Source organism: Rattus norvegicus, chromosome 1 (assembly GCF_036323735.1).
Source record: "Rattus norvegicus strain BN/NHsdMcwi chromosome 1, GRCr8, whole genome shotgun sequence".
NCBI classification, from domain to species: domain Eukaryota; kingdom Metazoa; phylum Chordata; class Mammalia; order Rodentia; family Muridae; genus Rattus; species Rattus norvegicus.
In genome coordinates, this window is record NC_086019.1 from 64,504,574 (window position 1) to 64,527,235 (window position 22,662).

A 22,662-nucleotide genomic window follows, 5' to 3' on the forward strand; every position below is an offset into this window, starting at 1 on the left:
TCAAATGAGGCATTTCTATGATTCAAATTGTGGTCAGGCAAATAGTTCAATTTCCAAGTAGTTTGGTTTGATCATCAGACTGAAAAGGAGCTTCTAGAGGGCCTGTCACTGTGGCCTGTGTGCCCCCAGGACCCATAGATGCCCACACCTGCAATGCACACTTTACCTTTTCTCCACTCACCCCCTGCTACACGCACGGCACAGAAAATGGCCATGTTATATAGGAAAGGTCAGCTCCTTCCCAGAGCAGGCTTGGAATGCAGAGAAGTTTCTTTAAATTGGGTGAAAAAGAATGAGGCCCACATCTGCAAAGAAAGCCTTTCAAGGGAATGGGAAAAATGAACAAAATTTGCTTATTCCAGAAGGTCTGGGCCAAATCCCTCTGTGGCCAGGCTTGGGACCTCGACCACATTCTTGCTTTGATGTCTTCAAACACATGGATGTGCCAATGTTGTGCAAATCCATGACATATTCCCCAGAATATGAATCATTTTATCTTTCAAATACCAAAAGGAATCCTAAGAACCATCTAATTGGAGACTGAGAAGACTGGACTGAGTATGGCTCATCCATCTTCTGCCCCTGGGCTGTGCTCATCCTAAAGAGACCAAGGTAGGACATCCAGGAGCACAACATAGGGCCATGGCATCCTTGCCGCCTTGAACCCTCTGTTGCAGCTGCCATGGTGGCGGGCATGAGGCAGAATAAGATGAGCTGGCTACTGTAGTGTCCAGTGCTGCTTCATGCCCCCTCCTTTCTTCTCTCTCCATCTCTACCTCCCCTCAAGATCCAGTCATGAAAGAGGCACTGGCTCATCTTTATTGAAGAACATCATTTCCAGGATTCCCATGAAGGTTTTCTTAAGAGGAGGGACTCTCACATGGGGGTCAGTCCTACAGAAGAGGAATCCAGCAAGGGTCTCCTATGGAAACTGCCCGTCCACTTCAAATAGCTAAGCCATGGATTCTTTCTCTCCTTTCTTCTTGTATTCTTACCAGCAGGTCAGCTGTCACTCAGCCACAAATAGCTGAAGTTTCCCATCTAAGGTGGCTGTGATAAGCTGTAATAAAAAGTAAAGAACAATATTACTTAAGTCGTTTTTTATTTATTGAGTAACCAATGAGAAAAATAGTTACAAAGTTTATACATTATTTGTAATGTTCAGGTCAAAGAGCAAAATCTATTACGTTAGTGAAGTCTGTTGCAAAGTGATACCTGCACTCCATTAGTCCAACACATACAGTGTGATATCTGCACTCCAATAGGCCAACACATACAGTGTGATATCTGCACTCCATTAGACCAACACATACAGTGTGATATCTGCAGTCCATTAGTCCAACACATACAGTGTGATACCTGCACTCCATTAGTCCAACACATACAGTGTGATATCTACACTCCAATAGGCCAACATATGTTCCACTGTGCTTTAGTATCTGAGATTCTTTGACCTTAGGAGCATCCAAGTTTAAGGACAGACAGGGAGACAAGATCTTAACTTCAAATGGGGTGGCACTAGAGAGTAAAGAACCCATGGGACATTGTCAAACAGACCAATGTGTGCCTGCAGGAGTCTCAGGACAAGAAGAAAAGAATCAGAGAGAATATTTAAAGATTTTACTTTATATACAAATGACATGAAAATAAACACCTGCAGGCTGAACCACAAGCCAAACTGACTAAGGTAGTTGACAGACTATAGAGGTTGAAAGAAAAGGTGTCTGTCAACCAAGCATACTGTGTGGAGTGAATACATTTGAGTCATGATTGACACTTCTCAGGTAAGTAAAGGCCAAGGAAGTTCATTACACTAGACCCAAGCCTGTGAGAAGGTCTGGAGGGAGCCCTTCAACTGAAGCAGAAGTACTTTAAACATGAACTCAAAGCTACATGAGGATAAAGGTCTTAATAAAGGCAGAGATATGAGTAAGTTTTAAATTAACTTAATTGTAATAGAACTCTGTGACTTATTTTATGGGTATGGGTGCTTTGCCTACATGTGTATCTATGCACCATGTGCATGTAGTGCCATGGAGCCCAGAAGAGGGCATCAGATTGCCTGGAATGAAGTTACAGATGGTTGTGATCCATTATGTAGGTGCTGGGAGTTGAGTCCAGGTCCTCTGAAAGAGCAATCAGAATTCTTAACCACTGAGCTATTTCTTCAGGTCCTCAGTAACTATTTTAAATAGACAAATACATTAATAAAATAATTATTAGTGTCAAAAATTAATATTGTGACTTGGTTTTATAACTCTACACTTTCATAAATTTATTCAAGAAGCAAGTGTATTTAAAAGTTATTATTTTGGCTTATCTTTTGAGCAGCACATTATATAAATAAGATTGTAATTTTTAATAACTGAAAGAAGGCCAGTGAGATGTCTCAGTCTTAGAAGCATTTTCTGCTCAAACTTGGCAACTGAATTTGACCCCAGGAAATAAGGAAAAGGTGGAAAGAGAGACCAAGTTAAAAAGGGCTGGAATAAATGTGATATATAGAAAAGGCATAGCTCTCTCTCTGCGTTATTGAAGTTACTAGTATAGATGAAATTCAAATATTTCAACTATAATAAGCTAAGCGGAATCTTTGCACAAAGACTATTTATGAAATATACACAAAGGAAAAATGAAATACTTTGAACCATTTCACTGTAAGAATTGACTAAAGACAAAGGAAGAGCATGATGCAAGAAAGGAGGGGGAGCTAAACCTATGTGAAGAAAGTAAGCAAATCAGCTCTCTCCTTATCGATAATTACTTTAAATGCAAGTAGGTTGAACTCAACAAAAATTGTAGATATTGGGAAAATGTATTAAAACAAATGATCCAACTACATGCTGTCTACAAGAAACTCATTCTAGATACAATACCATAAATAAATTGAAATAGAAAAATGACATTTCATGCAAATAACATGGAATGTGAGTGGAGATGACTCAGAAAAACAGACTTTAAATAAAAAGGGTATAAGCAGGTTGGGGATTTAGCTCAGCGGGAGAGCGCTTGCCTAGGAAGCTCAAGGCCCTGGGTTAAGTCCCCAGCTCCGGGGAAAAAAAAAAAAAAGGGTATAAGCAAAGGATATTGTATATTGATTGACATTTCAATAGCTCAGGATACAATGATAGAAGAATTCACATATATCACAGAGACCACTCAAATATATGATAAAGAAATATAAAGGACTAAGAGAAATATTTTTGACAATAACAGGGATTTCAACACTCTCTGTATTCTCTTATCTCCATTGACGGAAGGAAGTTAAGGGTATAAGGGGCTCAAACAATATAATCAACCAACTAGATCTAGAAAACAGAGAAAATACCAAACAAGAAGATGTGCATTCTTCTCAACTACCCAGGGGGAGTGCTCTAGAATAGACCATTTGCTAAACTATATTTCAGTAATTTGAATAAGAGAGGTATGATACAAAGAACCCTCTCTGTCCACATTAAATGAAGACAGACCCTAACAATTGTAAAACTGAAATTCTTTTTCTTTTTGAGATAGGATCTCGTGTATCCTCAAACTCACTGAGGCCGAGGATGACCTTGATCGTCTGATTTTCCTGCTTTCACTTCCCAAGTGTAGGGCTTACAGGCATATAGAGTACTGGGTTATACAGTACCAGGAATTGAACCCAGGTTTCATGCCTGCTATGCAAGCCCTCGAAAGAACCAATGGACCACAGGAGACATGTTTGAGATATGACTACAAATGAAAATCTAGCACGCAAAAAGTGAGCAAAGGAGTAGGTCTAAAAACCAGTTATAATGTTTATATTTTAAAAGATCTCAAATCAACAACATAACTTTACATCTTAAAGAACTAGAAACAAGTCTCTTAGGAACAACACATCTCAGAGCTGTCAGAGAAAGGAAATAAATACTAAAATACATATGAACATGCAAACAGGACTGGAAGTTAATGGTCTGGGGAGAAGAAGAAACTTTTATTTTTAGTGATGTAGCCATTAAAAGATGATCATGACCCTGTAAACAATCCCTCTTCCATGACCACATAATAAACTTCATTGGAACACACACACACACACACGCACACACACACACATGCACACACATACACACTCACTCACACATGCACACACGCACACACACACATACACACACACACACACACAGAAGACATAAGAGAGTAATAGGAGTTGAATATGACCAAAATATATTATATATATGTAAAATTCTCACTATGGCATTAAGATTACTCTGGGTTTTTTAAAGAATTTATATATAGATATAGAGGTAGAGATAGAGAGAGAGACAGACAGACAGACAGACAGATATTTACTTTTTACCTTTTAAAACTTGACAAAGATTACATGGAAATATATACAGTGTTCAACATGACATTTTAACATATATACATTGTGAAGTAAAAAACGTTAACATTAAAAATAGGAAAAAATCAATGAAATCAGAAATTGATTCTTTGAAAAGATCAACAAAATTGGCAAGTCTGACTAAATGAACTAAGAAAAACAGAATATTAAAAGTACTTAATTTGAAACTGGGTGCCATTCCCACTGATAGTACAGAAATAAAACCATTTTAAAAGTATTATGAACTTTATATTATCAGATTGACTATTTTCTCACCTAAGTGCATATATAGTCACACAAGCATATATATACCACACATACACATCACAAACACATATACCTATATACATAGCACACAAACACATACATAGCACACACACATCAATATTCCCCACCCTCACACAAATATACAACACATTTATACCACATATACATTCATATACCACACATATATTACACACACATTATATATATACATATATGCATGCATACCATACACTCAAAATAAATATATATCTCACACACATACAGGCCACACACATTCACAAACTGATACATACTAAACATATATGTACCACATACCACACTCGTGTACATACCAAATAAACATACATATCATATACCTACTCACACCACATACTACACAAAAGAGACCACACTCATGCATTCATTCCACACACATGCATATCCCAGATTCATTCACATGTCATACATACCACACCACACATATTCACATATTATACCACACACAAACATAATACACACATACACACACACACACACACACACACACACACACACACACACACACGCACCTGAAGGTGTCTGTAACTAGTAAGAGTGAATCATGAATACAACATCTGTCTTTCAATGGGTTTGTGTGGGAGTACACATCTGTAATTCAAACACACTGGAATCTGACATTATCACTATTAATCAGTTAAAGAGCATTTAGGTTGTCTCTATTGCCTAGCTATTGAGAATGGGGCAGCAATGAACACAGCTGAGCAAGTTATCAGTGAATGGGGATATCTTGCCCTCTGGGCATATGCCAGGAAGTGAACTATCTGGGTCATATGATAGATTTTTTTTTTAGCCCTTTGAAAATTATTTTTCCCACATGCTCTCCAGAATTGCTAGTCAGAATGGGGTAAGACAACACCTTAAAGTTGTTTTATGTGTGTATTTCTAGATATGATTAATGTTCTTTGAGATATACCTTAGGATCGTTTCTTCTTTTGAGAATTCTGTTCCAGTCCAAGACCCATGTTTTGAATGGGACATTATTTGTTGTTGCTCTTTGAGTTCTTTAAATATTCTGGCTATTACTCCTCTGTCCCTGTACAACTAAGAGAGCTTCAATTCCACTCTGTGGGCTTCCTCTTCATCTAGTTGAGTGTTTTAGCTGTGCAGAGCTTTTTAAGTTTATGATGTCTCATTTGTCAGCTGTTGGCTTTAATCCTCGGGAAAGTGAAGAGTCCTGCTTTCCTACATCCATGCCATGTAGGGCTCTGCCTATGTTTTCTTCCATCCAGTTTTCCCAGTACCATTTGTTGAAGATGCTCCTTTCTCCAGCTTATAGGTTTGGGGGGGTATCCTTGTTAATATAAAACCCATGACATTACATGACCTCATGCTTGAGTTTTAAATTTTTATTTCAATAGTCTGGTGTGTATGGATCTGTTTTGGGCTGATACCATGTTTTTATTAATGTGGCTCTATAATATATCCAAAGAACTGGAATTGTACTCATTCCTGCATTGTTCTTTTTGTTTAGGATACTTTGGACTACATTGGGGTCTTTTGTGGTTCCATATGAATTTTAGATTACTGTTTTCTAATTCTGTGAATGTGGTGTGGATTTTGACTGTGAATGCATTGAATCTATAAATAATTTTTAGTAAAATGATCATTTTCACAATGTAGTTCTACCATTCCATGAGCATGAGATATTTTTCCTTTTCTTAGTGTTTTTCTTTATCTCTTTCTTCAGAGGTTTTCATTGTGGAGGTCCTTCACTTCCTTAGTTAACTTTATTCCTAAGACATTTTCTTTTCTTTGAAGCTATTGTGAATAAAACTGTGTCCATAATCTCTTTCTCTGTACATTTGTTGTTGATATATGAAAAGGCCATTCTATATCTTGCCACATTGCTAAATTTGCTTACTGTTTCTAGAAGTTTTCTGGTAGAACTTTAGGACCCCTAATGTATAGTATCATGTCATCAGCAAATAGGGATGGTTTGACTTTTTCCCTGTATGTACCCTTTCCATCTTCTCCTGCCTTATTTCCCCAGCTAGGACTTGAGCACAACACTCAACAGAGGTGGGGATATGGGATATCTGTGTCGTATTCCTGACAGGGATGGGATTGCTTTAAGCTTTTTCCATTGGGGATTATGATGGCTGTGGGTTCTCATATATGGCTTTATTATTTTAAACTATGTTCCCTCTACCCATACTCTATCTTGAACGTTTATCATAAAGGCATGCTAGGTTTTGCCAAAGACTTTTTCTGTGTCTACTGAGATGATCTTGTAATTTTCATCCTTAAGTCCATTTTTGTGATACATTAACATTTATTGACTTGCATCTGTTGAATTACCCCTACATTCAAATATATAGACAAGTTATTCGTCATGCATAATCTTTACGATATATGTCTATATAGTATTGATATACATCAATATATCAATATATTTTTGAAAATTTCTTAATAAATGCTCATCAGGAATATTGTTCTGTAGTTCTTTGTTGCTGTGTCTTTACCTAGTCTGGATGTTAGAGTGATACTGGCTTTATAGAAGGAGTTAGGTAGTGCTCCTTCTGGTTCTGTCTTTTAAAAGAATTTTAAGAATGGCTGGCTATAAGACTGAACCCCCAGTGAACGTGATTGCTGGGGGGAGGGTGGTAATGGGGGCAGGATGGGGAGGGGAACACCCATATAGAAGGGGAGGGGGAAGGGATAGGGGGATGTTGGCCCGGAAACTGGGAAAGGGAATAACAATCAAAATGTAAATAAGAAATACCCAAGTTAATAAAGATGGAAAAAAAAAAAGACTGTCAGGTGATCAGCAATCAATCAGGAAACAAACAATCGAATCAGTCTGAGACTGATGAAGCTGCTCCACTCTCAAAGTTCTCCCCAGAAGAACAAATGAAGACAAGACAGGAAAATCAGTCAAGCAGAGTGAAGACTGGCCACCACTTACAGGGACAGATTGCTCCAGTACTGCTGTGGACCCTTACAAAAGGCACTTTTTATCATTTTAAAACAAAGCAATGTTATTTTGTGTTACTATCTGCTGGCAGAAGTAGGAGGCACAATTTAAAAAAGTTTTATCACTAGAAGTATCACATTAACTACCTTTTTATTTCTTTTTTTTAAGTTTCCAGGGCACCAACACATTGTATTGACAAATTGTGTGTGACACATTGTCCTAACAAAGTGTAAGAGATGGGAAATAAAGTATTTATCTCATCTTTCACATACAAATTGTACCTCATAGTAAGATAAATTTATCTTATAGAAAAACTGAACTGCTATAAAACACACACACACACACACACACACACACACACACACACACACATTGTAAAAAAGAAAAGAAAAGAAAAGAACGGCTGGTAGAATTCTGCTGCAAATCCTCTGAACCTAGCCCCACCCCTTTTAAAAAATCTGTAAAGCTTTTTATTATTTGAATCTCATCTTTATGTGTCTATTTAGGTTTTTTAATTTGTTCTTGGTTTAATTTTGGTGGCTTGGATCAATCTAGAAATTCATCCATTATTTTACTTTATTGTTTTACAGAAGAATGGAGTACAGTTTTTAACATACTACCTTCTAATATTCTGAATTCCTTTAGTGTCTGTTGTAAAGCTTCCTTGTTTATTTCCAGGTCTACTAATTGGCTTTTCTTTCTTTTGTATAGTTGAACAAATAGTCACCCGGCCTTGTCTATCTTCTCAAAGAGCTAGCCCTCTTTAGACTTATTAGTTCTTTCTGTTGTTTTCTTTGTTTCTATTTCATTGGTATCTGCTCTGATTTTTACTATTTCTTGCCATTGACTGGGTTTGGACCTGGTTTGTTATTTTTCCAACTTTTCAAGTTGCATCATTAAGTCACTTATGCATGGACTTTCTGATTTAGTTAGACACTTCCCTTATAGGACCATTTTCTATGTGTCCCACAAGTCTTGTGTTATGCTCTAGTTTCCATTTAGTTCCAGAATTTTCTTTCTTTCTTTCCTCCTTTCTTTCTTTCTTTCTTTCTTTCTTCTTCCTTTCTTTCTTCTCTGACACACTCATCACTGACTCATGAGTTGACTGATCTCCATGAGTTTTGTAACTACTAGAGATTTGTCTGCTCTCAACTTTATGTTTTATTGCAATGTGATCAGAGAGGATAACAAGAAGTTGTTTCAATCTTTTTGAATTTTTAAAGATTTGGGTTTTGTCCAGGTATGTGATATATTTTAGAAGTTTCCATGTACTGATGAGTATATCAAGTCCATTTGATGTGTGGTGTCAATGAATTCTGGTATTTCTGTTTATTTTTGTTCTGAAGGCCTGTCTATTGAATGGAGTGAGACAACAAAACGGCTTACTATTAATACATTGTTAATCCATGTCTTTAATTCCAGTAGTAGAATTTTTTAATAAAATTGGGTGCCCAAAGTTTGGTGCAAATACATTTAAAATAGCAATATCTTCTTAGTTAACTGTTGTATCCCTCCTTATGTCTTCTGTTTAGTTTTGGTTTGAAGTTTATTTTGTCAGATATTAAACAATGATACCTACTTACTTTTGGTCCCATATGACTAAAGTATTTTTGTCCATCCTTTTACTCTAAGGCAGTACCAATCTTTGAAAATGAAGACATGTTTCTTAGAGACAGAAGATAGATGTATTCCATTCAGTCTGTCTGTATCCTTTGAAGAATTGCAGCCATTGATACTTTAAAGTTATGATTGAAATGTGAGTTAATTGTAGCCATCGTGTTAATTTTTGGTGTTATTGTTTGTATTCTTGTGGAGCTTTGTGTTTTAATAATTATGACATCATATTTCTTTCCATGATCTCTCTGCTGAGCTCATTCCTCTCTTCAGCCTGAAGTAATGATTCCTGTATTTTTCTTAGTGTGTTGGATATCATTTTTAGACCATATATATCATAAATTTTTCTTTCTCCTTCAATCATGGCAGATAGTTTTGCTGGGTATACTATTTTAGGTTGGCTGTAATAGTCTTTCAGGACTTAGAATGCCTTGCTCCACATTCTGCCATTTAAAGTTTCCATTGAGAAATCAGCCATTATTCTGATGTATTTTCCTTTATATGTGACTTGTTTTTTTTTTCTCTTCTGACTTTCAAAACACTTTGTTATGTATACTTAGTAATTTAGTTATGATATGCTGTGGGATTTTCTTTTCTAGTTTAGTCTACTTAGTGTTCTGTGTGCTTCTTGTATCTACATGGATTCCTTATTTGGGAGTTTTCTTCTACAATCTTGTTGAATTTATGTCATTTGTTTGGGTTTCTTCTTCCTCTGTGCCTGTATTTTGAGGTTTGGGTTTTTTCACAGTGTCCTACATTTATTCTGTATGTTCCTTTCCTGTATTTTTAAAAATTGTTCATATTCCCTTCTGACTGAGTGCCAGAACATGGTTCAGGAATGAAGTCACGTGAGAATTCTAAGTGCTTACGAAAACACTCCAAGCAAACAAGACAAGAATCTTGTGAGCTGTTTCTTTAAAACAAAATTGTTCTTAGAATATGTTTCCATGCTCCTCCCAGGTATGCAGCAGACATGAATGAGTTTACCTCAGATTACTCATTTTTGTTGGCTGTTGCATGGGACTTTAGTCTGCCTCATTCATTAGCTCCATTCTCCCAGGTCCCACTGCCTCTAGAGCAGTGATACTGAGGATCAGCACTGGACCAAAGAGAAGGCTGACACAAAAATACATTTATAAATATATCAGTGCCAGGCTAAGCACATAGTCCTGAAAATAATGCACAGATACTGACATAACAGAGTTTGGCCTCATGTCCACACTGTTCTAGAAGAAGAAGTTAATTCTAATTTTAAAGGCCACAAAATATATCTGATTTCATGTTGGAATAAAGCTGCACTTACTTTCAAATTTCAAAATAATATTATACTCATTCATTTGCATGGCATCTTTAGCAGACTTTATCAGAGAAAACTATATTAAACCGCACACATGTTGAGTTTTAAAAATTAGAAATCAATGAGACAAATGTGAGTACCTTTCAGATGGTTGTGGCATTTGTATCTCCAAACTCTTGAGCCATTAAGAAAAAGGGGAGGGCAACAAAGAATATGCAGAAACACTCAGGGCTCCATGGCCTAGGTTAGCTCTGAATCCCAGGATATAAATTCAACCCTGCCCCCATCCTGTCCTTAATTCCAACATGACACCCAGACCTTCAGGTCCTGTTGTCTGTGTGTAAGAGCAAATACCCACAGGCTTGGAGTAGACAAGGGAGAAACATGACTTTTCCCCACGGAGAATTATATCCATCCTTTCCAGTAAAAGAATGATGTATAACAATAACAGGAGAGACTTTAGCTGTTCCCCAAGTTTAAGCTGTTCCCTTGAGTTTAAGGTCCACATCATTGAGGAGCTAAATACTTGCTTTGGCTGGTTCTGCAGCTCAAGAGAAATCAACACAATTACACTACAAGATCTAAAATTGGAGACATAAGGCTCTTTTTCACTTGTATATCTCTCAATTTATGCACTCCTAGTGTCAGAGAGTATGGGAACCTAGGAACATCATAGAAGATGAATGAGGTCAGTCACCATAGTCACTAGAGAAGGAACAAGGTAAGGAGATTAGCTCATTTCCTGGGCCATGCTTCCTGTTGCTGCTCACAGACTGACCAGGCTGTGAAGATGACTCTGCAGCTACCTCTCCTGAGGTAAGGTTTGTAGATATGGTTGGTATATTTGCTAACCACATCTGAGATGTAAAATCCCAAAATCCTAATCCTTTTTACAGTCTTACTAATCCACATTCCAGCCAAAATTAACAAATACCTCAAGGTATCTTGTTTCAAACATACAGAAACTCTAACATACAAGATGTAATGGGAGGAAACCTCATATAGCTCAGCACACAAAAGTAAAGAAAGATGATTGTTAGATAACATATAGACAGACAGACAGACAGACAGACAGACAGACGGAAAAGAAAAGAAAAATGAAAAAATAGTCCCCTGCACAGCAGAGCAAAGAACAGAAGCAGGCTCTGGGTCTCAGGGCTCCTGACACAGTCCAGCAGAGTGGCAGCAGAGTGTGTCCCAGAGCAGTAGATCCCAGAGCAATAGATTCTAGAACAGTAGATTCTTAGCAGTAGATCCCACAGGAGTAGATCCCAGCCAGACTGCCAGAATTGCAGACAGCATTGTGCACTAGGATCCAAGACTAAGGACAGCTTACATGGTACGTGGGGAATATATGAGAGTAGCCACACTAGAAGATGCATGTGAAAGGTAGCAACTGCACATCTAGACCCTGGTTCCTGACATCCTGGGGACTAGAAATACTACTTTAAATCACTAAGTTGAAATTCTAAAGAATTGAGAAAGAAGGCACTGCAAAACCAAAATTCATCAAGAAATAATGCGATGAACAAAAAAGAAAATGGAATATTTTTCAACTAAGAATCAGTCTACAAACTAATATACAAAATACATTATTGACATTGAATGCAAAGAAGATGGGTAGCTGAATAATTGCTGGTGACAGCATTGCAGGTCGTTCTGCATCAGTAAAATGCTCTTAAAATGGGAGTAGTCACCCCTCAGTGAGACAAACAGATGAAAGCCAAATAAAAATAATTTTCAAATGTTAATAGAGCACAGGAAAGTGGGTATGTTAAGGGAACACATTAGAAATGAGAACCGGACAGGGAAAGACAGTTTGATTGACAAGACCAAACACATTTGAAGTAGAAAAAAAAATCTTGTTTGTTAAAATACTGAAGAACTGTCCAAAATACAGCTTAGAAAGGCAATTGATTTTAAACTAGAAAGGATCAATGAAGATGCGGGGATGCTACTGTGAGAGTTTCAAATTTATATCCAATAGAATTCAGAAGACGAACATAAAGGCAATGTTTAAGAAGCAACGTTTAAGGAACAGTAAATTACACATCTTAGATGCCAAAACAAAATGAGATTTTCAAAGTGTCGAAAATAAGTTTATAGCAATGAAAATTTTACAACAAAATAAGCTTCCATTCACATGGGAAGGAAAAAACAGACATTATCAGATATATAAGATCAAATGTAACTTCAAAATATCACTGAAGGGAAAGGTGAGATAAAAAGCTGGTGGGAGGGGTTAGGGATTTAGCTCAGCGGTAGAGCACTTGCCTAGCGAGCGCAAGGCCCTGGGTTCAGTCCCCAGCTCTGAAAAAAAGAAAAAGAAAAAAAAGAAAGAAAAAAAAAAGCTAGTGGGAGTTCAGACTGGTTCCAGCAACAGCGAGCGCAAGCCTGTAGAAAGCGCAGACAACGATCCCCATGTAGCTTGTCGGGGCTTTTGTTTGTCCAGGAGCAAACATTTATAACAGCTTTAGGATTTTTCAGGTTTAAGTAATAAATTAATAAACTTCATTTAAATTTAGTTTTCATTCATTAAAAGTTAAGGATAATAGTTAAAAGAAAACAGAAAAACTTCTCAGTCACCAACAGAGAATGTTAAAAACTACACGGAACTTGAAGCAGGTTTGAACTCACATAGGCTGGGACAGCAGGCACAGAGGCCTGTGCAAGCTCAAACCAGACACAATCACAGCAGGAGGGGGGCTTGAGGTCCTGCCCCTAGCTGAGGAGCTATTGGTAAATGACAGTGACTGAGTGATGGAGAGTCCACTTCCTTTATGGCTGCAGCTCCTGTTGGTCCATGCTTTAGTGGATGGCCACACACCCAGGAGTATGTGGGCAGCATAAATTAAATTTGACTGTTTTTTTAAAGGAAATTGACTGGGCATGGAGGCAGAGGTGCCTCTGAAAGGAGTTGGGGAAAGAAGAACAAACATAATCAAAATACATTACACAGAATTCTCAAAGAACATGCAGAAGAAAGAGACAGAAATAAGGAAATCCAAATAAAATGAAAGACTTCCTCTCTACTCCTGTCTAGTCTCCCAACTCAGACATGAGGAAGGCTCAGTCTCCATACATCTTGGAGATCTGGGTCTAGGAACCACTTCATAAACTTTAGCCACTACTCATTCACTGCTCATTTACTAACCCGGCTCTGTAAAGATTAGTGTTCAATTAGTCTGCACAGTGACCATGTTGTTGGCAATATGTTTTGTTGGAATTGAAAATTAGCAGTAAAACTGTCTTTGAGTCATTGCCCCATGGGCATCTTGGGCAAGCTTCCCCACTTTCTAAATCTCTGGTTTGGTTCAGCTGTGGCCATTGTCCCTTTTCCACAGCACCATTTAAAGGACAGAGGAGAGTGTGAGTGTGGGTCTATGTGTCAGCATAGACCTCAGTGACTGCCAGCTGAAAAGAAATAAACAAACACCACAGCCAGGTGAGCAGGGAGCAGCTCGGACACAGAATCCGCCATACAGTCAGGATGTATACAAGTCACCCAAACCGTCCTTCACTGTGTCTGTGTTACTCGCTTAGAGAGCATGGAATAAATATGTGGCCTCAGAATTCAAGTAGCTATGGAACTCCCTTTTGGAGGAGATAAGTTTCCCTGGCAAAAAACTGCCTACGGTGGGTACAAGCTCATGTTCCCCGGCCCAAGGCAACCCCACAGTGCAATGGAGAACCTAGCAGCCAGTGTGTACTAAATGTCTAGTGATCTGCTGGTCAGATACGCCATATATTTAGCCACAAAATGCCTCGATATCATACATGGTACCTTTTCTTTTTGCCTACTTTTTATGTCATATTTAATTGTATGAAATGTGTATGAATTTTATACACATATTTAACATATTTAATTATATATACCTCCCTAACTCACTCTTGTCTCCCTTTCTTTCTCTTACTTTTTCTCCTCTGAAGGCACCATGCAAGATTCAAGTCCTACCCAGATATGATATGCATGAACCACACCGAGAACCAGCATAGCACAATAGCCCTAATGGTGCAGTAATTGCACACGAGAACATCTTGGTGATACCCAGCAGCTAGGCTTGAGTCCCACTCAGTAAAAGGGAGATTATACCTGGTACTGAAACCTAGCTAAGTACTCACTGCTACTGAATCATGGCTGACAGAGGACACACTGTAACCTCATTTACTCCAGCAGCAGAGCTCCTGGTAAGTATCTGTAAACATTTGTCCTCATATCATAGGTATAGTTCTCACTCCTCATCAAGTAATCGCTTTTTAACAGATGGAGACCACTATAGAAAACTACAACTGATCAAAATGCACAGTTGTGAGGCCCATCAGTCCCCATGTCTACACCCACAAAACATTCCCCAGTCTAAGGCCCCAGGAACACTGTGGGAGATGGGTCAGAAAGACTGGAAGAGGCAGAGGGTGAGGAAGTTTGCTGTGCGACTGTGTCTCAATCAGAAGCTATGCCTATAAGGCCTCACCAACACAACTGTCTAAATATGAGCTGAAAGACGGCGATGCCAATGGACATGCCAAACTAAACAACCAGGGATAACTAGGAATGGTAGTCTTTCTCAGGGAGGGACACCCAGTGCCAATGATCAGCTCTAAAAATATAAATACAAGTAGCATTACACAAACTAAACAGGTTATATTAAGGAATTGTTGTGTAACAACAAAAAAAGTTAATTTGATACTCTATTGAAATTGAGAAAAGGTGAACCATGTGATCATCTCAATAGACAAAAGCAATTACAGAAAAAGTAAACATTTACTTATTTATTTTTAATTAGATATATTTCTTTATTTACATTTCAAATGTCATTCCCTTTCCCGGTTTCCTGTCCATAAGCCCCCTATCCCTTCCCCCTCCCCCATAAGGGTGTTCCCCTCAACCACCCCCTTTACCCCTCCGACATTCCCCTGCACTGGTGGTCCAACGTTGGCAGGACCAAGGGCTTCCCCTTCCACTGGTGCCCCAACAAGTCTATTGTCTGCTACCTATGCAGTTGGAGCCCTGGGTCAGTCCATGTATAGTCTTTTGGTAGTGGTTTAGTCCCTGGAAGCTCTGATTGGTTGGCATTGTGGTTCTTATGGGGTTGCAAATCCCTTCAGCTCTTTCAATCCTTTCTCTAATCCCTCCAATGGAGGTCCGGTTCTCAGTTCAGTGGTTTGCTGCTAGTGTTCACCTCTGCATTTGACATGCTCTGGTTGTGTCTCTCAGGAGAGATCTACAATCAGTTCCTGTCAGCCTGCACTTCTTTGCTTCATCCATCTTATCTAGTTTTGGTGGCTCTATATGTATGGGCCACATGTGGGGCAGGCTCTGAATAGCCATTCCTTCAGTCTCTGCTCTAAACTTTGCTTCCATATCCCCTCCTATGGATATTTTTGTTTCCCCTTTTATGAAAGAGTGGAAGCATCCACATTTCATGATTATAAAAACACCAAACAGACTAACAATAAAGGTGGCTTCCCTGTACACTATGGGGCCCACTATACAAACCCCACAACTGACATTATCCTTAATAGCAAAGTCCTGGAAGTGTCCAGTAAAATCAGGAACATAACGAGGATAATACTCTTATAATTAGGGAAGTTAATAAAGAGAACTACACTCATCTGGAGTGGGAAGACTTGAAACTGATTTTTCAGATGGTAGAATCATATGCACATAAAGTGAAAAAGTCAAAATCAATTATACCTAATAACCAAGTCCGATTGGATCACAAAATCAATATACAAAAATTAACTTCATTTCTATATGATTATACCCAAATGGTCAATTTTAAAATTAAATTTAAAAATACTAGGTTGAAAACGAGTAGTAAACATTGTTTGTAACCAAATCTTATTTTTTTCACCTGTGGCTGTGTGTAAGCATAAACACATACACACCTACACATGCTCAGGAAGAAATACCCCGTGAGAGCTTCTACAGCAGCCACTGAGGAAAGGTCAGTGCCTATGAGCTGTCACATTTTCCCTGGTGCTTGCTTGCCCCCTCCCTCTCCCTTTCTCTCCCCTCTCTGCCTGTCTCTCTCCTACCTCCCCCACCCCCGCACCTCCCTTCCATATATTTATTTTGTTGTGATGGGGTCAAACCTAGAACCTCTCTGCCACTGAGCTATGGACCCCAGTGTTTTAAATCAGATCTTGCTAACTCAGATGGTCTTCAACCATCTGAACAGCTGGAATTACAGACCTGATGGCCACACCTGGCTTCTTACTCTAGTTCCCAAAAGAACGTGCCCTAATTCCTTTTTACAAGTTGAAAAAAATGAAACAAAAAGGTCAACAAGGTAAGATGTAATGTCTCTGCAGTTATGAAACAGGAACTCCAGCAATATATTTTTACATTGCAGCTTACATCTCCAAAAATAACTACATATTGTGTATAATTTCTATTAAAGAGAATGTGTTTTATCATAGCCAAACTGAATTAATTAAACCCTTTTCTTAACTACAGTTAGCACAAAGATACCCACAACCACACAAGTCTATACAATGAGTGGTTTATTGTATCGTCTCCCTTCAGTCTGTTGCTCTCTTTAATCTGCTGTCCTTGAGTAAAACATGCTTATCATTCTTATAATTCACAAACTTCATTAGCGAAGCTCAGTAATAGAGCCAGCTGTGTAACTGGAATCCTATGTGCTGAGAAGAACAAAACTGCTGCAGCTTATTTGAGATAAATTCTCAAGTTGGGTTTATAAATCACTTACAAAGAAATTGAGCAGAACTGAAATTATGGTCCAACTGTCACATTCCTACAGTGTGACCACAGTGTGCTCAGGGCCGGAGGCCACAGCAATGAGTGTTTGCAGGCCTGAAAGCTTTGCCAGACCATCAGGGACAAATATCCTCGCCAGCCAGATATTAGATCAACAACCATTAAACATAATCTGAACCATCTTCCATGGCCAAGGCTCAAGAACTGAATTCCAAACAGTCGCCCTGCTGCTGAGTGTCCATGTGCTGCGTGAGCCCCTGGAGACTTCGAGGAGAAATGCCATGCAGAGGACAGAGCCAGGGACTGACATTGGAGACCTGCCCGACTTTCAGCCCACCTTCTCACATAACTTGGAAATCTTTGTTCAGGAAGAGCCTCTCCCGTGTCCTCTGCCGCTCTGCACCTATACACGACACACTGCGGATTCACAGAGGGCCACTCGGGACCTGGTCTGTACACAGTGTGACTCACAGCCCCCTGGATTGCTCATGCATAGCTGGCTCCGCTGTGTGAGGGACCACTAGGGCTTGCTGCTGATCCAATGGCATTGTTCTAAGAGGAGAGGTCAGAGTTCTGGGGACCACTTTCACTCCCTCACTCCCTCACTCCTGCCCTCTCTCTTCCCAAGGCATCCCATCGCTCTGCTCTGTATAGCAAATTTAGGGGGAAAATGCTGCTGTCACCAAATCTTAGGAGTAAATTGTATGATTAAAAAATTACATCTCTAAACAGTATTAGTTGTTTTTTAAGGAGCACATGACTGCACTTACCCACTTACTCTCTCTCTCTCTCTCTCTCTCTCTCTCTCTCTCTCTCTCTCATTGCTGAGGTCACCAGTGTTTTTGACCCAGTCTGTCTGTGCCCCACAGTAGTCACTGCCACAGCACACAGTAGGCCAGTCCTTATCGTATCGGCTCACTCACATGTTGTGAGCGTCACACTAAGCTCCATGAAAGCTTACATCCATCCCTCTCTTGTTAGCTTTGATTTCCAACAGTGAAATGAGTTGTCTCCATTTTGCACCTTATGTGACTTCCTCTTTTATGGCCTTCTATGTCCTGTACTGCTTTTGGCTTTGTTTTCTGCACTGGACCCCACTGCACTCTTAGACCCCACTGGCATGTGTGACAGCTAAGAAGCAGTTCTGGGGAATCAAGGACAACACTCGAGCTTCACCTTTTCCTACTGTAGTCTCCCATGATGGTTCTTTCTTTAAACCTTGTTTGGAACAAAAGGCGCCTGTGGGTTCATCCCCTGAAGTATGTACCTGCTGTGAAACAGGGGCTGCTGCCAAGGGTGTACAGCAAGCATTGTAGACAGGAGAAGGGCCTTTCACACCAAGCACTTCCTTCCAGAGGGCAGGAATTCACACGGTAAAGTGTGGCTCACACACTGGGTTTGCTTTTCTGCTATGGTCTAGCGTTGACATCAAATGAGCTGACAGGAAGTCACAGCAGCTCCACATGGCATCCAGGACTGTTTTGCACATAACTGACATATCCCTCTCTGCAGCTGTGTGTCGGGACAGAGCATGCATAACCTATAATGATTCATCTTAACATTGGTATGCAGATCCTGGACACTGGATTGCAAACTGTTTTTCTTTCCTATGAAAATATTTAGTAAGATTTCTTTAGTCTTAAGAAAACCAAATCATGCCATCTTTATTTGAAGTTAGAACACAAATAAAATATGAATTATACACTTTTAATTTTAATGAAAGTGAAAATTTCTAAATAACTGTTTAAATCATATACATTCATTTTTAAATCATTTTACCTCTTGAAAATGTATGCTTTGATAAAAATATTTTCTATTTTCTATTTTTATTTTGTGTAATTATCCTTTATTTGTTAATGCTCTGTGAGGGAGATAATGAAGATAAGATGAACCCTGAGGAGAAAAAGAGCACAGAGTGGGCTAAAGAGGCACTCCACAGACACACCAACTGCCACAGGGACTGGCACTCACAGTGCATCACCAAGACTGCATGGACACAGCATTCACGGACGCTTTGAGACCACGTTCCTGAATTCTGTGTTGCACAGGAAGGGCTTACAGCTCTAAGCAGATAGAAGAGGCCTGCCTCAGACACAACCCTTTAGAGGAGACCTGCTGAAGCATGGAGAGATGCTTCCATAGATCTGTCTACTCAAGTCTGGCAGACTTGATTGTGTTTTGTTGATGATATTTAATTTTTAATGAGATCATGGATAAAGCGTCTCCTTTCATAACTTGTTAGTTGGTGTGAGAAGTCCAGCCCTTATCTGATGATACCTCAGAACAAGCTACCAATGGCAGATGGACATACCACATTGCTGCATAGGAGGGGTTCAGCATTGTGACAGAACCTCTAAAAGCTAAGGTCCAAGCACATGACACCTAGACCTGGGAAGTTTGGAGGAGATAGAAGAAAGAGAGAAGTGTACAAAGAGCTGGGCCAAGCCCACTACACTGTCATAAGAAGGTGGACCCTTCATAGAGGATGACCATGGCCATGGGAACTCACAACACAGGGAGCTAGCAGAAGCTGGGGAGACTACAGCAAGAAGAAGGCACATAGGCACAGCGTTGCAGACAACATAACATGTAGGATGGGAGACACTGACATGTGATGCTGTGCGACAGCAGAAGATGCTGTACATGGTGAGGGATAGCTGGGAAGTAAGACCCTATCCCATACCATGAGTGACTGGGATTGTTGACATTTTCCTGATATAGGAGTAACAGGTGTGCCTGAGCAGGAAGACAGCAGCAGAGACAACTTCATGAGATAAGAGAAGAAAGACATTTCAAACTAGAACCTCACGAGTTTCCTGGGGACTTCCTGGGAACAGGTTCTGGCAGTCCACTCTATTGGTCAGAGATCACAGATCAGAAGTCAAAAAGAGGCAGAGCAGCTACATGAGATCCCACAGCTGACATGGAAGGCATGGTATTACGCACACTGAATGGCCCCAGAGAAGGGTGTGCTAGGCAAAGAGCCTCTGAAGGAAACCTCCACACTCTTACTCCTGCAGCACAGGACTATGTGTGTGTGGTTTATATGTCAAGTCAACTTGACATATAAACCAGAGGTTATTTGAAAGGAGAGACCCTTAGGTGCTCCTGGGTTCTGTAAGAAGGCAGGCTGAGCAAGCCATAGGAAGCAAGCCAGTAAGCAGCACCCTTCCATAGCCTCTGCATCGGCTCCTGACTCCAGACTTCTGCCCTCTTTGAGTTCCTGTCCTGATTTTCTTTGATGGTGACCAGCAATATGGAATTATAAGCCAAATAAACCCTTCCCTCCCCAACTTACTTTTTTGTCATGGTGTTTTGTTGCAGCAATAGAAACCCTAACTAAGACAATGTGTTTACCCCAAATTATGGGGACACTGATGACCCCCAAAGCAAACACAAATCTCCTTCTGATAATAGTGCTCAAAGGCAAGTGTGTGTGAGAGTGTGTGTATGTGAGTGTGCGTGTGTGCACGTGTGTGTGTGTGTGTGTGTGTGTGTGTGTGTGTGTGTGTGTTGCCTGACTGCCCTGATTGCAGACTCTAGTACACTGGTGACAGGAGAGTGGGAAGACGGGCATCCTCATCTTTGTTTCCATCTGCTTCTCTCTGTCAACTATGATGTTAGCCATGGGTTTGCACACAGCACTTTTAATGAGATAAGAGAAGAAAGACATTTCAAACTAGAACCTCATGAGTTTCCCATTTTGTTATTGCTGTTAAGGGTATCTTTTAAATTTTATCAAAAAACTTCTGTGTGTCAATTAAGACAATAATTTTTGGTTTTATTTGGTTGATGTGATACATTATATTAATTAATTTCCCTTGTTAAGTCAACCTTGCATTCCTATGATAAATCAACTCACTCATAGAGTAATACATAGCAATAATCATCTAAATATATTATTGGATCTGGTTTATTATAATTGCTTGAGGAGCTTTGCATCCACAGTCATAAAAGACATCAGTCTAGGTATTTTGTGGCTTGGGATCGATCAGATCCCAGTCTCACAGAATGATCTAAGATGCTCCTCCTCTTTTGTAGGCTGCCAGACTGTGGGAAGAACCAGTGTTTATCTCAGGAGCTGTGTATTAGGACAATCAGAGAAGTTACTCTAGCTACATGTTTCTTGAAGGAAGATTCCAGATTACTAGTATCTCTTTACTTACTGTGCTGGGAAATGGTTCTGATGCTTTGTCTTAATTTGGCTCACAAAAGCCATGATTCTAGACGATGAGGGCTCCTGCCCCCAGCTGGCTTTGATTGGTAATAAAGAACTGCCATATAGCCAATGGCTAGACAGGGAGACAGAGGTGGGACTTTTGGATTGCAAGGGCAAGGGACCAACCTAGGGGAAGAGAGGAGAATTGCCATAACTCAGAGACAGAGAGATCAGATTTAAGAGCTGCAGGGAGAAATCATCCAACAATGGAGGTGTTAAGGGGGGGAAGAGGGGGACTGCCCAGAAGGTAACAGAACAGCAAAGATTAAGTACTGATTTAGAAGGTGCTAACTCAGGAATACTGGAGGGGAGTGTGGTCTAACTGCAGGGGGGTTTAGAAGTGCCCAGCCATTGAGCAAGTTAGGCATATCAAAATTATCCTGGGTGTGTGTGTGTGTGTGTGTGTGTGTGTGTGTGTGTGTGTGTGTGTGTGTGTGTTTCATTCATGGATCCAGAGTTCTTGGGGGGAGGGAGGTAACAGTGCACACATGACCCACTTGGAGCCAAAGCAGATTAATAATTCACTGCTACATTACTATAAGTCTATTAAATTTTCTCTTTATCCTTGAGTTTATTTTGGTGACTTGATTCTTTCTAGAAATGTTCTACTTAGCTAAGTAATTGATTTGCTGTCACATGCAGCACATCTGTTTACCCGTATTTCCTTTTTTCTGTAAGGTTGGTAATGATGTCCCTCTTCATTCATAACCTTGATAATTTTATGCCTTCTGTCTTTTTTGTGAGTATTCTATCTTTTGATTCTCCACTTTGAGAATTTCATATATTCTAACATCTGTATATACAAATTTGTCAGACAAGTAAAATATGAATTATTTATATTGTAGTGGTATTTTAGGCTCATCTGTTCATCTCTCCTCTGAACTACACAAAGTATAATTTTTTTTAAAAAAATGGCTCATTCAGAAGTGAAGAATTACTCACAAGTAATAAATAAACGGAACAAAAAGCTGAGCTATGTGTTGCTGTGATGCAGCAGAAGCAGCCCCAGCTCAGGCCTTCAGGGGCCTCTGTGCTCTCAAGCCTGAGGTGACCAATCTCCCAGTGCAATGATTCTTAAGTTCAGCAATGGGGAAAAGGGGGGCTCATCTACAATAAATTCTCCTTCTTCATCCTTTCAGTATCTATTATAAATCATAGAAAAGCAAAGACAGAATTCAAAAGCAGTAGGAACGGTTCCGTAGTTTACCTCATCTAAGTACATGAGACTGTAGTGCTGCCCAAGGAA

At 39.6% G+C, this 22,662-nt stretch overlaps 1 protein-coding gene across 21 annotated transcripts in view; it reads right to left on the reverse strand.

Annotated features, from left to right (window-relative positions):
- Window positions 1-801: 801 nt before the first annotated feature.
- The window catches only part of Wdr27 (WD repeat domain 27), a 118,199-nt gene continuing 96,338 nt past the window's right edge, over window positions 802-22,662 (reverse strand). For all 21 annotated transcript variants that reach the window (XM_063280900.1, XM_039100076.2, XM_063280899.1 and 18 more), the window contains one exon: window positions 802-1,060. In XM_063280900.1, the coding sequence (XP_063136970.1) occupies window positions 1,010-1,060 (51 nt within the window). In that variant the 3' untranslated portion in view covers window positions 802-1,009. The remainder of the gene's footprint in view (window positions 1,061-22,662) is intronic.